We start from the raw sequence: 14681 nt of genomic DNA on the forward strand, positions 1-14681 counted from the left end.
AAAAAAAAAAAAAAAGATCGTATGGACTCACAGAGACCCTGGTAGGAACAGTTACAGCCACACATCCGACTGGGCGCATGGGTCAAAATCCTGTGACCAAGGCCCGGGGTTCCTGTAGCTGGAACTGCCACCTTGAGGCCACTCTGCTGTGCCCACAGAAGACAGGAAAGACCAGTACCCCACGGGAAGTTCACCCTGTGAACAAACACATCTTCCCCTCGTAATAAATGCAAACTACTGTAGCCTTGGAATATTATTTTACATTTGTGGCCATCAGCACTGATGAGGCTGCAGTGGACGACAAGGTGCATGTACTGATTCCTGATGGCCGTTAGAATTGGAACATACAGTTGTCCCTCAGCAACGGAGTGGGGCTGCTTTTAAGACCCTTCCGGGATACCCCAATTCAAGGGTGTCAAGTCCCTTATAGAAAATGGCCTGGTTATTTACATAAAACCCATATGATCCTCTATATACTTTAAATCATCTCTGGATGACTTATAAACCTAAATCAATGTGAATGCCCTGTCAGTAGATAGCTGTTACATTGCATTGTGTAAGGAATAATGACCAAAAAAATCTGTACCAATAGAATTCTTTGATTATTTTTGATCCATATTGGTTGTGTCTGTGGATGTGGAACCCAAGACTGTAGAAGGCTGACTATAGTTTTGTAATACCTAGCAGAAATCTTAAAAGGTATTTAAAACTTTTGACTCAAGGATCTTGCTGTTGGAGACTTTACTCAAAGATAATTCAGTGAAACAATATGAACGACAATGTTCTTTGACACATTATTTACGGTAGTAAAGTAAGTACTAGAAATTGAAGTGCCCAATGATAGAGAAAAAGGACTAACAGATTATGATATAGCAACACAAAGGAATAGTCTGTGGCCAGGAATACTGGTTATTAGAAAGGCTATACAGAGACACACAAAATGCTTATAACTTAGGTCTAGATGAAAATTAGCCAGTTAGTTATTGTAGTGTAAACCTATAATCCCAGCACTCAGGAGGCTGAGACAGGAAGATACTGGGGATTAAACCCAAGGCCTCCATACTAAGCTATATTTCAAGTCCTTTTTTTTATTTTGAGATGGGGTCTCACTACAGTGTCCAGGCTGGGCTCAACCTTGCAATCCTCCTGCCTCAGCCTCCCACAGTTCTGGGATTATAAACATGTACCACCACAAGGAGCCCAGGGTGTGGCTCAGTGGTAGAGTTCTTGCCTAGTGTGCACAGGCCCTGGGTTCATTGCCCAACACTACAGCAAACAAACCCATGCAAATGGCTGCGTGTGGCTGACTCAGATTCTCTTTGCCCACAGATGTGGATGAGTGTGAGCGAGACGACAGTGCAGGCTGTGTGCACGACTGTGTCAACATCCCGGGTAACTACCGATGCACCTGCTACGACGGCTTCCACCTGGCACACGATGGACACAACTGTCTGGGTGAGCGAGAGGGCCGGTCAGCGGCTGTCCAGTAGGGAAAGAGGTGTCTTGGGTATTCCCCAGGTGAGGAGGGGATGTGACCGCGAAGAGCTGGGCCCCTCCAGAATCAGGTCAGCCTCCTCTTCAGGACTGGCTACTGAGGGAGGGGCCGGAGAGAAGAGTAATGGGTTTGGCCAGAGTGGGTAAATCACAGCGGGCCCAGAGAGATCCTGGTTCCATAGCCCACTGTGGGGCCTTGGGAAAATGAATGGGGCTCTGGAATCTCAGCTTCTTCATCTCTAAAATGGGGGTGGCAGTTTCCACTCAAGGCTGCTGGGCAGATCGTCACGAGAGAACACCCTGAGCACACAGCAGGTGCTCGATGAAGGGGGGGATGTTGGGGCCGAAGATGTGATGCCCCCTGGACCCTTGGAGCCCCTGGTCCCAACACGGTTTCTCGCAACTCTTCCCCTCTCCGTGTCCCCGTCCCTTGCTTCTGAGGCTTCAGTCTGGCCTGATCTGCTTTGCCCCAGGAGCTGGATCGGAGACAGAATCTCCAGGGAATTGCACTCACCTTTAGCCTCTGTCATTTGGAAAAGTTACCGAGGCCAAGTTAGACTCTCCTCCAAGTAGAACACCTGAAGCCCATGGCAGAAGAGGATTTGAATCTGAACCCACGGGTCCTCTCCCAGACTCCTTCTCTTTGGTTCCAGAACAGAAATAGGGAATGAAAGCATAGACCAGGAGTAATTGCGCATGTTCGCTGTTTATTTCCTGCTGGCCTCACATGGCTTCCTCACCGTAGTGCAGCCTACTCGTCGCCCCGTCCTGGGGCTGGCTCTAGGTCCCTCCTCCCCTCTCCACCCCGGCCACCACTCCAGCTACTGGAGCAGGGCCTCCTTTCTCCTCGCCTCTACCCAGTCACCCCGATGACCTCCTCCGGGAGGAGAAGCTCTGGCACACGGAGAGGAGCGCGGGCTGCCTACAGGATTCCAACATCGGCTTCCGAGGGCTTTAGCTCCCTGTCTAAGCCCCTGACGCTCATTCTCTTTTCCCTATAAGTGTCTTGGGAAGAAAATGACTAGGCGTGGAGAGGGCGGAGAAGCCACGGTTTATCTAGGTTTAGAGCAAAGTCTCAACCGTACTTTTAGCTCAGGGGAACCCCTTAAGCTGATCATCCCCTGAGCCTCCGTTTTCCAACAGAAAGTTGCAGGGAAGAACTTGGCTAGAGTCACAAAGCCACGAGCCTGGAAAGGGGACAAAGAGGATGGAGTGTAGGATGGGACGACAGCAAGAAGAGAAGGATAAGGTGGGGCGTGAGTGGGGCAGGGACAAGGACGAAGCGGAGGGGATGGGAGGGGAGGGACGGAGGAGCCCCGGAAGCCCAGATTCCAGCTGCTCCACTGGCACCCAATCGCCCTGAGGCCCCCGGACCAAGGCAGGTGAGAGGGCCGGGGGTTGGGAGCCCGCAGCTTGCGTAGAGATGGTCAAGGTCTTTAAGTGGGAGCCCGAGGATGAGCCAGGCTCCGGGCCACGGAATGGCGACTGGTGTAAGAGCCTAGGGCTTCCCCACCCATCCAGGGTGTGGCCTGGCAACTCTTCCTCCACCCCTCCTTGCCAAGCTGCCGGGGTTTGTTTTGTTAAAACCAAAATAGGAGAAAGGCAAAGGAATATGGCAGCAAGCCCAGGCAGGGGGAAGGGACAGGCAGGGCCGTGGCCTGTCCACCGAAAGGGCCCCGACCCCACAAGGAGTCGAGGCTCACTGCCTTGCCCCACTCTGCCCTCAACCTCGGCACTGTGGCCCCAGCTCACCCTGAACCGCTTCCAAGCTCCCCGATTTCCCGCCGACTTTTCACAACCAGCTGCTCCCCGCCCCGCATGACCGGTCTCCATCCATCGCCGGTCCTCTTCTATGGCTCCTTCCCTGACCTCTGCCCTCAGTGACGGAAAGGGAGGGCGAGGCTCCGCCTGGAGAACGAGGTTCAAACCCCAACCGTACATGCTCCGTTGGTCCCCAGCCCGCTCTCGGTGCATCCCCTGGTGAGCTCCCCGCCCCGCATGACCGGTCTCCATCCATCGCCGGTCCTCTTCTATGGCTCCTTCCCTGACCTCTGCCCTCAGTGACGGAAAGGGAGGGCGAGGCTCCGCCTGGAGAACGAGGTTCAAACCCCAACCGTACATGCTCCGTTGGTCCCCAGCCCGCTCTCGGTGCGGTATGAGTTGACAAGGGGGCGAGGACTTCCCGGTCGAGGCGAGGGACGGCGTTGCGTCTTCAGGACTCCCTCGGCCCTTGCCGCTGAAGTCCGGGGCACACCCTGGACCCTGGCCTGCCTCGGTGGCCCCACTGACCACCTGTCCCGCGCAGATGTGGATGAGTGCGCCGAGGGCAACGGCGGCTGTCAGCAGAGCTGTGTCAACATGATGGGCAGCTACGAGTGCCACTGCCGAGAAGGCTTCTTCCTCAGCGACAACCAGCACACCTGCATCCAGCGGCCGGAAGGTCAGCCTGGGACCCGGGAGGCCCCGCTCCGCCCAGGCTTCTTCCTAGCTGTTCTTCAGTACCCTACATTTCATTCTTCCTTTTCAACCCTGCCAGCTCCTCCTCTGTCCCTCAACTCAGTCACATCCTTAGGGGTTCGTGGACAGACGCTGCATTAGAGAAAAGTCTGAGGGAATTAATGTGGGGTTACGGTCCACACGGGATCAAGGCTACTCTGGGGTGAGCTCGGGCCCAGACCCAAGGCAGATAGCATTCCTAAATGGAGGGATCTGAGCTTCTCCAAGCTGCTGCTCCCCAAAGCCTTCCTCGGCCTGGACTGTGACATCCTGAGGGCAGGGACCATGTCTTAATGCTTCTTGCGTCTCCAGCACCTAACGTACTGCCCTGCATGGAGTGGGAGCTCCATAAATGTTTGTGGCAGAGTAATTATCGATACCAATCACTTCCACTCACCTTGCAGATCTGATTCTCATGTCCCTTCCCAGGTTGAGTGTAAGTCCTCTGAGGGCCAGGGCTGTCACCTATTGGACACCGGGTGTTTGAAGGACAGAGAGGCCATGGAGAGGTTCTTCCGGGTGGCTGTTAGTGCCTTTTTTTTTTTTTTTGTACCGGAGTTCGAACTTGGGGCCTTGCACTTGCGAGGCAGGCGGCAGAACCACCGAGCTAAACCCCCGGCCCTATGTTAGTGCTTACGAACACCCTGTTCAGAACGGCTCTGAGCTCTGCTCCTTCACACCCAGGTCTGTGGTCAAGGCCGGGGGCCTGTGACAGGGAGACACAGTCCCCTCTGTGTCACAGACCAGTGGAATGCTCCTGATTTCCTAAGCCTCCAACGTCGCCTTCTAGTTCCACCCAGAGCAGGTGTCCGGCGGTACAGGACACTCACCCCTCTCCTCTTCTCGTTTAGAAGGAATGAACTGCATGAACAAGAACCATGGCTGTGCCCACATTTGCCGCGAGACCCCCAAAGGGGGTATTGCCTGTGAATGCCGCCCTGGCTTCGAGCTCACCAAGAACCAGCGGGACTGTAAATGTGAGAGGTCACTGGGCCGTGGTGGGCGGGGGATGAAGGGGAAAGGATTCGGACTCTGCCGCCAGGGAAGGACTAGGAGTGAAGCGGTGTGGGAGAGGCAGCTGGGGAGGAGGGCCGCTCCCACGTCGTGGGGAGCTGCTTCCCAGGGCGGAGCCAGCTGACAGGCTTCCTGCCCTCTGTGCAGTGACGTGCAACTATGGAAACGGTGGCTGCCAGCACACGTGTGACGACACAGACCAGGGCCCCCGCTGCGGCTGCCATGTCAAGTTTGTGCTCCACGCCGACGGCAAGACGTGCATCGGTGGGTGAGGCAGGGGAGGACTCGGCCCTCTGTGACGGATGGCGGTGGACGCGCCAGGGGATGGGTGCGGGGGTTTCCGGGGACCTGAGTGCTGGGCAGTGACTGGTGAGGGGTTGGGGACCCGGGAGATGCCTGGTCTATGAGGGACGACTCTGAGACAGACTGGGGGGCCACCCCTCCCAGGAGCCTCACCATGCTCTTCCTCCCAGGGTAGTGTTGGGAGCTGGGATCCTTGGCAGGAGTGCCTGCTGACCGAGGCTGGAGGAGGGGTGGGAGCGCTAGGGAAGTCAGCTGCGACCCCTGCCCGAAGCCCCGGTGACTGTAGGGGAACTATCACCCCCCCGCTCTTGGACACTGGAGGTGGGAGAGTGCTCTTTTCTGGATGGGGTTTCCTGGCTCCAGGTATCTTCTTCCTCTTTATCCTCTCTCTCCTCCCCCACCCTCACCCCTGCCCCCTTTCTTCCTGTTCTCAGCTCCGCCTGGAGCCCTCTTTTCTCACCCACTGCAGCCTTCCATCCCTCTCGCCCAGGTCTGGGGCCCTCTTAATACCTGGATCCCTTTTCCGGAAGTCCTAGGCTGCACCTCAAGTGTCCAGCTACCCTGGATGAGCTGAATCCCTTAAAGCTGACCCCTAACTCCCTCAGTCTTTAGTGTGAAGAAGACGCAGGTGAAGGGGTCCCCTTGGAGAAGTGGGAGAAGGAAGGGAGGAGCTCTGGCTGAGGCTATAGCGGTGAGCTTGATGTGGGCATAGGTGTTTACAGGGGGCCGTCCCTCTGGAGGGCTCCAGCAGGCTGGGCAGGGGGAGCTGTGAACAGGTCCCCCCGTGCATCAGAGATGTGAAGAGCTGGACTCCCCAGCCCCAGCCCGGGGACCTGGCCCCGCACTGCAGACACGGGTCGGGGCAGACAGTGCTCTTCTGGGGCTCCCTCGGCACACACACTAATATGTGCTCTGTCACCGAAATCCTCCTGCCTCCCCGTGAACTCACCCAACATCCCAGAACCTGTTTAGGTCTTCTCGCTGCTTTCCCTAGCCTAGGTTGTTCCAGCTCCTTTCACTTTCCCCTCAGAGGTCTAATTCCGCTTTCTAAACCTCCCGCCACTAGCCAGACACATTACCCATCCCCAGCATCTGCCAGAAGGAACTGCATGCGGTCCCCAGAGAAAAGACGCCTGAGTCAGGACAGCATTTAGGGCCCAGGGTGGCACTCGGCTTCTTTCTCTTCAGAGGGTGCTGGACCTGGCTGCTTCTGAAAGCACCATTAGCTTGAGCTCTTCTCTAAGCCCAGACCCACTGTGCCACTGGGGCCACGGCCAGGGGAGGCAGGAGAGAGCGGATGAGGCTGTTCTAGGGTTGACAGCTGTGTCCTTTGCTGGTTCCTCTTCCTCTACTCCAGGAGAGCTTACTTTACCTGCCCCGTACTTCATTTTCTCACCAGCCTTTGATAGGAAGAAACTCCACTGTCTGGGGCCACCAGGACACTCAGGTGTCGGGGGAGGCTGACGGGCGGCTGCACAGAAAGGCTGGGGACTTGGCTGTTTGGAAGACTTGACGCTGCACGCCAGCTTTGCCTTTGGCATGCTGCTGTTGTGGCCTCGGGCCCACAACTGTCACTGTCTGAGACTCGCTTTTTCAGTCACTTGCTGGGACCTTGCCTTCTTTGAGGATTCCAGGCAGGACAAGGCTGAGAAGGGGACAGTATCTTGGGGTTCCCCGGGCTCACCATTTTGGGCTAGTGGTTTGGGCCTGCGGGGTGGAGGAGGGCGTGGGAGGGTCCAGCGGGCCACATTGGCTCCTGCCCGGCATCTAAACAGCTTTTTTACGATGTCAAACAGGGGAAAGGCGGCTAGAGCAGCACAACCCCACTCAGGCCGTTTCTAATGGTAAATATGTCTGCTCTCTGCTTGCTCTCACTGGCTTGCTAGGGGAAGGGCTAACTTGCTGAGGCTCCCACTAACCGCATGCCTATCGAGCCCAGACCGACAGTGCTCCCCCGGCAGCCCGGGCACTGGGCCCACTGGGGATGACAGGAACCCTGAGTCCCCCGGAGCTGGCCGGGAGCCTTCATGTTGGTCTTCTCTTCCCTCTTTGCAGTTCTGCTCCCTCCTCCCCGGCCCCTTCTAACACCTCAGCCTCTCCCCTCCCTTCACTACACAGTGAAGACCCAGTCAGCTGCATCTCACCCTCACACCCACTGTGCCGCCTGCGATGGGTGTCGGTGCCGTCCCCTCTGTGGGGCATCTTTCCTGGGTTCTCACCCACGTCCGTCACGGCCCAGCATCTCTTGTCCTTCTCTGCTCCACCATGGTCCGCAGCGCAGCGTCTGGGTTCACACAGACCTGAGCTTGAAGCCTGGCTCTGGGAAGCCTCACAGCCTCGGATCCTCTGATCCACAGTTCATCCCTCTGTAAAGTGAGGGGCTGACAGTCCTCCCGAGGAAGCCCTGGCACAGTGAGCTCAGGGTGACTTGTGGTTTGGATTCTGCAACCTGGAGAGCCCACAGCGAGGCTGTGCCACCCTGCTCTGAGGAAGGCTGTCCTGACAAGGTGGCCAGCTCTGCCCAGCTTCCTGGTCCAGCTGGGGAGGGACATCTGCTGCCTCCATCCTGGACCCTTCAGAAGCCACCTAGATGTGGCACCGGATCTCTGTTCTCTACCCTCTGCTCCAGGACTAGTGAGCCTCTTAGAACACACACTCTTGCGGGGAAGCTGGGCTCGGTCCCAAGGTTCCCTCAGGTACCTCATGGTCTTGGGAACCTCGGGAGAGGCTGAGGGAGGACTGACATGGACGATCCCACGCTGGCTGCTCCTGAGCCTGGCCATTTGAGGGACCAGGATGTAGCTCGGGGCCACAGACAGAGCCAGGCTTCTTCTGGAGCCCTGGAGAAAAGGGTGGGGCTTGTAAGGAGTTGAGATTAAAGGTGACAGCACTGTCTGTGCTTTTCTCATCACTTCCCCCCAGTTCTGTGAGCCTCTCCTCTCTTCCCTCCCAGACACCTTGGGATTTTCTCTCTCTAGAGGGAAAAGCTCTAAGCATCCCAAACAAAAGGGTCTATAACACCTCCCAGTCCCGGGGTCAGGCTCTTGCACTATTTGAGCTGCTGGTTTTCCTGGACCTGTCTGACTCTCACAAGCTGCTGTCTAAAGCTGTTTTTCTCCTGCTCTGAATTCAGAACCTAGAGAGAGTGACCCATGCATACTTCCCCTCTGACCTCTCAGCAAGGGAAAATACCACCGGCCAAGAGGGAGCAACAGAAGAGACTTAGCAAAACAGGGTTCTGTTTGTGTCCAGCTCTGGGGTTCTCTAAAGCTCTCCCTTACCTTTCACACCCTCTTCTCTGCATTCTTCTCCTTTGGCCCCTGCTGACCCCTGCACATTATCTCCCATTAGGAGGTAAAACAGTGACCAAACAGTGAGCTCCTCTCCTCCCGGAGATAGGAGGGCTGGGGAGGCGCTGAAGGAACACTACCCAGTGCCCAGTCTCCTTGGAGTCTGAGCAGCCCCAGAGTGGGGTCTTCCTCAGTACAGCTGGGCAGAGAGCAAGGGGAGATAAACTGGGGGCATCCGTCAGCTATCTTAGGGATCCCCAGGCTCTTCCCAGCTCGCCCCTAGTGAGACTGTCCCACGGTGACCCCACTCCCCCGCCAAGAGTCACTGGCAGGAGGAGGAAACTTCTGTCCCTCCCGTGCCCTGGTGACCACGTAGCTCCGATCCCTCCCCCACCCCCGCACATTCCTGCCTGACAGCTCTGGCTTGTACCTGCCTCACTGCTGTCCACCTTGTTTCAATCAAGTAGGGGGCAGGGAAGTGGACTGCTTGGCTGCACCAGGAGGGGCTGGGGGCTGGGAGCGAGGGGAGGAAGCGACCGCCAGCCTCCGCTTAATGCTCCTGCTAAAGCACAGGGAGGTGGCTCTGTCCTCTGGGGTCTCTCTGACCCTGAAGTTGGGATGCCTGGAGGCTGGTAACCCCATTACCACCCCCACCTCCCTCCTAAACAGAGACCTGTGCTGTCAACAACGGGGGCTGTGACAGTAAGTGCCACGATGCAGCAGCGGGGGTCCACTGCAGCTGCCCTGTGGGCTTCATGCTGCAGCCAGACAGGAAGACCTGCAAAGGTAAGGGCTTCGAGAGGACGGCGCGGAGACCTGCGGGATGGGGTGAGGTTGGCACCAGGCGGCGGGTACTATTAGGCACCGCACTTACTCACACTCTCCTTACACCCGGGACAGGGCGCAGGGTGGTCTCCTGTCCACCTTTTGCTTCTCAACTGAAGGGGCACAGGAGTCCAGCCAGCCCCTCAGCACCCTCCGAACTCCCATCCCTGCTCCCCTGCAGGGCAGGAGCCTCCCAGTTAATGAGGGTGGGTCACGTCTGCCCTGGGGCTGGAGGATATCTGAGCCCTGACTGTGCACAGGTCACAGGTGTGTTCTGTAACCCTAACCCGCCTTCCTCAGACCTTCCCAGTGGGCTCCACAAATGCTCCGGACTGGCCAAGGAGAACTAGGACAGCAGTTAGGCTTGGTGCTGTGCCTGGCTACTGGGTGCAGATGCCAGCTCCGCCTCTCCTAGGTCCGTGACCCTGGGCAAGGTACTTCACGGTGCCTGCCTCCTTTGCTCCATAGTACTTGCCTTGTAGGTGAATTGTGAGGATTAAATAAGATATACACTTAGGAAAGAGCTTGGTACCTTGGGTGCACGTTGTTAGCTGTCGTCAGAGTATAATTTCCAATAGTGTGTATTCTGTCTCCCTTTTCTATTTTCTATTATTTATTTATTATTTGGGTACTGGGGATGGAACTCAGGACCTTGTGCTTGCAAGGCAGGTGGTGGTACCACTGAGCTACATCCCAGCCCTACATCTCCCTTTTTTAAATGAGCTGAGTCTAAGGGAAGACAAGGGAGAAGGAAGAGAAAAAGAGAGAGAAACAATATTGAAAACATTGATTCGCCAAGCCTGTGTCCTTTGGTCACAACTAAGGGGGACTGCAGAGAGCAGTAGGCTCCTTTGTGTCTTGTGGCCCAGCAGCTGCGAGGGGAGGGGCGGGGCCGGGGCAGCAGGTCAGCCCTGAGTGGAGAGGCTTCCTGCTGGGAAGGACTGTTGACAGGTAGGTAAGAGAGAAGTGAGGGCTCAGTAGCCTGGGTCCTGTCTGCCACCAGCTTGGGGAACTTGACCTCAGGAAGGAAGCTGCTTGCTGCCCGCCTTTCCCTCTGCCATCAGGCCTGAGTCTCTCCAGACCTCTCCGGTCCAGCCCCCTGCCTGGCCCCGTCCTCCCACTCAGGGACCCAGCCTCACTGGCTCTCCCGGAAGTCCTCCCTGTCTGGCCTCTTTCCCGGCTCCCTGAAGGCTGGCCCTCTCCACTGAGTCCCCTTGACTCTGCACCTCTCCCCGGCCCCTTCAGCACTTTTTTTTTTGTGTGTGTGTGGTACCAGGGATCGAACTTGAGTCCTTGTGCTTGCAAAGCAGGCGGCAGAACCACTGAGCTAAATCCCTAGCCCTCCTTCAGCACTCTTGACGGGGCCCTTGTGACAGGGCTTGGGGACGGGGAAAGGGACAGCTCCACCCATTCCCTCTTGGGAATGGACGCCAGCTGAAGAGTAAGGGGCACAGCCTGTCCTGTGTGTCAGAGGCCCACCTGCTCCCTGCTCCAGTTTCTTGATGGCCGGAGCCTGGCTCTTGGGACCATAGTGGCCGCAGATCCCCGGAGCAGGGAGGAAACGGGGCCATGTGAGTGGCAGAGGAGTCAGAAGGGGCAGGCCCAGGGCCCTCTGTGGTTTTGCTTGGCTCCTTGTCTGTGTTTCAGGTTCTTTGTTGTTATCTTTTATTCTATTTTGTCCTTCTTTCCCAGACATAGACGAGTGCCGCCTGAACAATGGGGGCTGTGACCACATTTGCCGAAACACAGTGGGCAGCTTCGAATGCAGCTGCAAGAAAGGCTATAAGCTGCTCATCAATGAGAGGAACTGCCAGGGTGAGCACACCCGGGCTGAGGTGAAAGCCTCAGGAGAGGTTCTCAGGGTGGGAGAGCTTCGGGGAGGCCAGCATCTGAGACACTCAGCAGACACTGTGTGGTCTGCAGGCAGTCATGCTGCATGCGGGCAAATTACACCTCCCTTTGGGCAGACCCGCTCCACACTGGCACATGCAGTGTGGCAAGGAGGGAGGAACAGACTTCAGCCCAGTGCGTGTCCTTGACAGGGGCCTGCCTGACCACACACGGTGCCTGGTCCATCGGCGCCACACCCATCTTGCAGTTCTTGACGCCAAGTAGAGGGCGCAAAGAGGGTGGGTGGGCATGGCTCAGGCACTGAACGGGCACCCGTTCAGGACTAGGGTCTGTCTGGCTCAAAGAGGAGGTCAGGTGCCCCACAGTGGACTCCGTGGCCTGAATCCTTGCTCGTTTAGATATCGACGAGTGTTCCTTTGACCGGACCTGTGACCACGTCTGTGTCAACACCCCAGGAAGCTTCCAGTGCCTCTGCCACCGTGGCTACCTGCTGTATGGCGTCACCCACTGTGGGGGTAGGTCAGTGAGGGTGTGCCCTCCGCCACCCTGGCCCCTCACCGCCAACTGGCTGAGTCCCCTCCGTGGCCATGGCTCTAGGCATCTGCTGTGACGAGATGGGAAGGCCACTTGGGAGACAGGGCTCCCAGGAGTAGCAGCTTGCCTCCAATCCCTGTCTCCCGTACCTCTCACCATCCCCCGGCCTCCGTCCTCAGCTTCCAAATGGCAGCCGACTGGCGGGCAGCGTGAGGGGCTTTAAAAAGCTGTCCGCTTGAGCCCTTCTCAGTGGTTTCTCACAGCGGGGACAGAGATGAGAGGAGGTCTGAGTTCTTCTCAGGCTAGGAAACTCTTTTCAAAGTTATTTTTTCCAATTATAAGAATATTTAACAGGATATTTATCCTCTTAAAAGTTTTAAATGTAACTTACAGTTTTAATTACAGCCATAATATCACATGGGTCCCTAGAACTCACCCATTGCACCTAATCAGGGTGCCTTGAACCTTTAAGTCCCACGTAGGCCCCCTCCCTGGCACCTGCGACTGCCCACTGTTGTCCGTGCGCCTTCTCCTTCCCCCAGATGTTGATGAGTGCAGCGTCAACCGAGGAGGCTGCCGCTTTGGCTGCATCAACACTCCGGGCAGCTACCAATGTACCTGCCCCACGGGCCAGGGCCGGCTGCACTGGAACGGCAAGGACTGCACAGGTGCGCGGCGCGCTCTGCTGGCCAGATCTGGAACTGCAGCTTCAGGGGCGCATTGGGGTCCTGCAGAGCAGAATGCTGGGCTGGGAAGGGATGAGGGGGAAACGCCGAGCATGTAGCCATTGCAGCTAAACCTGTGGCTCTCCTGGTACATATTCCCCTCCTCAGTCTCCGTGGCACAGCAGCAGTGCTGCACGTACCTGATTTTCTTCCTGCACGTTCACAAGCTAGGGAGAGGGCGGGAGAGGAATGCACCTGTCTCCTCATGCCTCTCCCCTTCCTAGAGCCAGTGAAGTGTCAAGGCAACCCTGGTGCCTCCAAAGCCATGCTCAGCTGCAACAGGTCTGGCAAGAAGGACACCTGTTCCCTGACCTGCTCCTCCCGGGCCCGGTTTTTGCCAGGTACAGGGCAGGGTGGTACTGAAGGGCTGTGGACTGTTCAGCAGCTCCTCTGGTTCCCCCAGACTCCCCAGCCGGTGGGTTTTGGGGTCAGGTCAGAGCAGTGACAGGCCCCTTCCCTCAGAGTCAGAGAATGGCTTCACGGTGAGCTGTGGCACCCCCAGCCCACGGGCTGCCACCGCCCGAGCTGGCCATCCTGGGAACAGCACCAGCTCCAGCCAGTGCCATGGTGAGCACCAGCCCGGAAGCCCTGCTCCCAGCCTCCTCTCCTACACTAACCCTTTGATTCACTTTGTCATGAACCCGGGCCTTGCTTTTTCCTGGGTCTCCTCCGCTGCTCCGTCATTCTGCAGCCCTGCTGCCTCAATTCCTCCACCCTCACCACCCAGTCTCCTGGGCTTTCCTAACCCCACTTTCTAGCCCAGCCCCACAACACCCTCAAAGCAGCTCTCGCCCCGGGGCCCGTGCCGTGCTGAGCTTCTGCCATCCCTCTAGAGGCTGCAGTGCTGTCGGTTAAACAGCGAGCCTCCTTCAAGGTCAAGGACGCCAAGTGCCGTTTGCACCTGCGGAACAAAGGCAAACTGGAGGAGGCCAGCAGAACCCCAGGGCCAGGTCTGGATGGGGGACCTCACTGCCCTGGGCTGCCTGGCCACCAAACCCTGCCCATCCACTGGCCCCTCTGCTTAGTGAGATTTCTTCAGAGACCTTCCAGTGCCCGGACTCTACCCAGAGCAGGGGAAAGCAGATGTAGGAAGCCCCGGGACAGTCCCTTGACCATCTAACTAGGGTCCTAAACTACAGAGGGTGGAGGGGAGTTAGTCAGAGGTGTGGTAAGGTCTGCCTGGGTGGCGGGGCAGGAGAACTTCCTCTGCCCCCAGGGGCGCTCCTGGGGTTGACAAGGCCCCTCCCCCAGGTGCTGCTCCCTGCGCTGACTGCCAGGTCACCTTCATCCACCTCAAGTGTGACTCCTCCAGGAAGGGCAAGGGCCGCCGGGCCCGGACCCCTCCAGGCAAGGAGGTCACCCGGCTCTCCCTGGAACTGGAAGCAGAGGTCAGGGCTGCAGAAACCACAGGTGGGACTGGGGAACCGCTGGGTGAAGGGCCAAGGGGAGGGCAGAGGTGGAGAGACCCAGGCCTCACAGCCCAAGGGAGGACGGAGCCTGGGCGAGGGACAGGCTGTGTGATGCAGATTCAAGGACCTGTCCCTCCTGCCTCCTGCCTCCTGCCTCCACTCCCCGCCCTCCCGCTCACCCCACTCTCCTTTCTCTTCTGCCTGACTCACACCGACATCCACCACCAGCGGGTTGCGGGCTGCCCTGCCTGCGACAGCGGATGGAGCGGCGACTCAAAGGATCTCTGAAGATGGTCAGAAAGTCCATCAACCAGGACCGCTTCCTGCTGCGCCTGGCTGGCCTCGACTATGAGCTGGCCCATAAGCCAGGCCTGGGAGCCGGGGAGCGAGCGGAGCTGGTGGAGGTCTGCAGGCCCGGGCAGCACCGTGCTGGGGCCAAGTGTGGTAAGGGAGCTTGCCAGGGAGCAGAGTGGGGGAAGGCCCAGCCCGGGCCTGGCTTAGAGCAGGACCCTTACGGCCTCAGGTGCACTTCTCAAATTATGAGGCCGCCAAGCCCTTCCTGCCTGTTGTCCTCCCTGCCCTGGTTCCAGGGTGAAATCTAGAATGCCAGGCAGGGCCAGCAACCATCCTGTACACGGACTTGACTTTTCTACCCTTCCAAGCAGGATTTGGTTTACTCCGGACAGAGGCGCTCCCAGATTCTGGGGGAGCGGGAAGGGGAGTCAGTCCTAGGCCGGGGG

At 57.7% G+C, this 14681-nt stretch overlaps 1 protein-coding gene across 1 annotated transcript in view; it reads left to right on the top strand.

Moving 5' to 3' along the window:
• Scube3 (signal peptide, CUB domain and EGF like domain containing 3) overlaps positions 1-14681 on the top strand; it is a 35271-nt gene that overhangs the window by 11594 nt on the left and 8996 nt on the right. The window contains exons 3-16 of the mRNA XM_010605394.3: positions 1330-1455; positions 3800-3934; positions 4842-4967; positions 5152-5268; positions 7104-7151; positions 9267-9383; positions 11115-11237; positions 11672-11788; positions 12350-12475; positions 12757-12873; positions 12995-13099; positions 13366-13482; positions 13784-13942; positions 14170-14385. Coding sequence (XP_010603696.1) covers positions 1330-1455; positions 3800-3934; positions 4842-4967; positions 5152-5268; positions 7104-7151; positions 9267-9383; positions 11115-11237; positions 11672-11788; positions 12350-12475; positions 12757-12873; positions 12995-13099; positions 13366-13482; positions 13784-13942; positions 14170-14385 — 1749 coding nt within the window. The remainder of the gene's footprint in view (positions 1-1329; positions 1456-3799; positions 3935-4841; positions 4968-5151; positions 5269-7103; positions 7152-9266; positions 9384-11114; positions 11238-11671; positions 11789-12349; positions 12476-12756; positions 12874-12994; positions 13100-13365; positions 13483-13783; positions 13943-14169; positions 14386-14681) is intronic.

This window comes from Fukomys damarensis, unplaced genomic scaffold (genome assembly GCF_012274545.1).
Source record: "Fukomys damarensis isolate Sample0158 unplaced genomic scaffold, DMR_v1.0_HiC HiC_scaffold_20, whole genome shotgun sequence".
Taxonomy (NCBI): domain Eukaryota; kingdom Metazoa; phylum Chordata; class Mammalia; order Rodentia; family Bathyergidae; genus Fukomys; species Fukomys damarensis.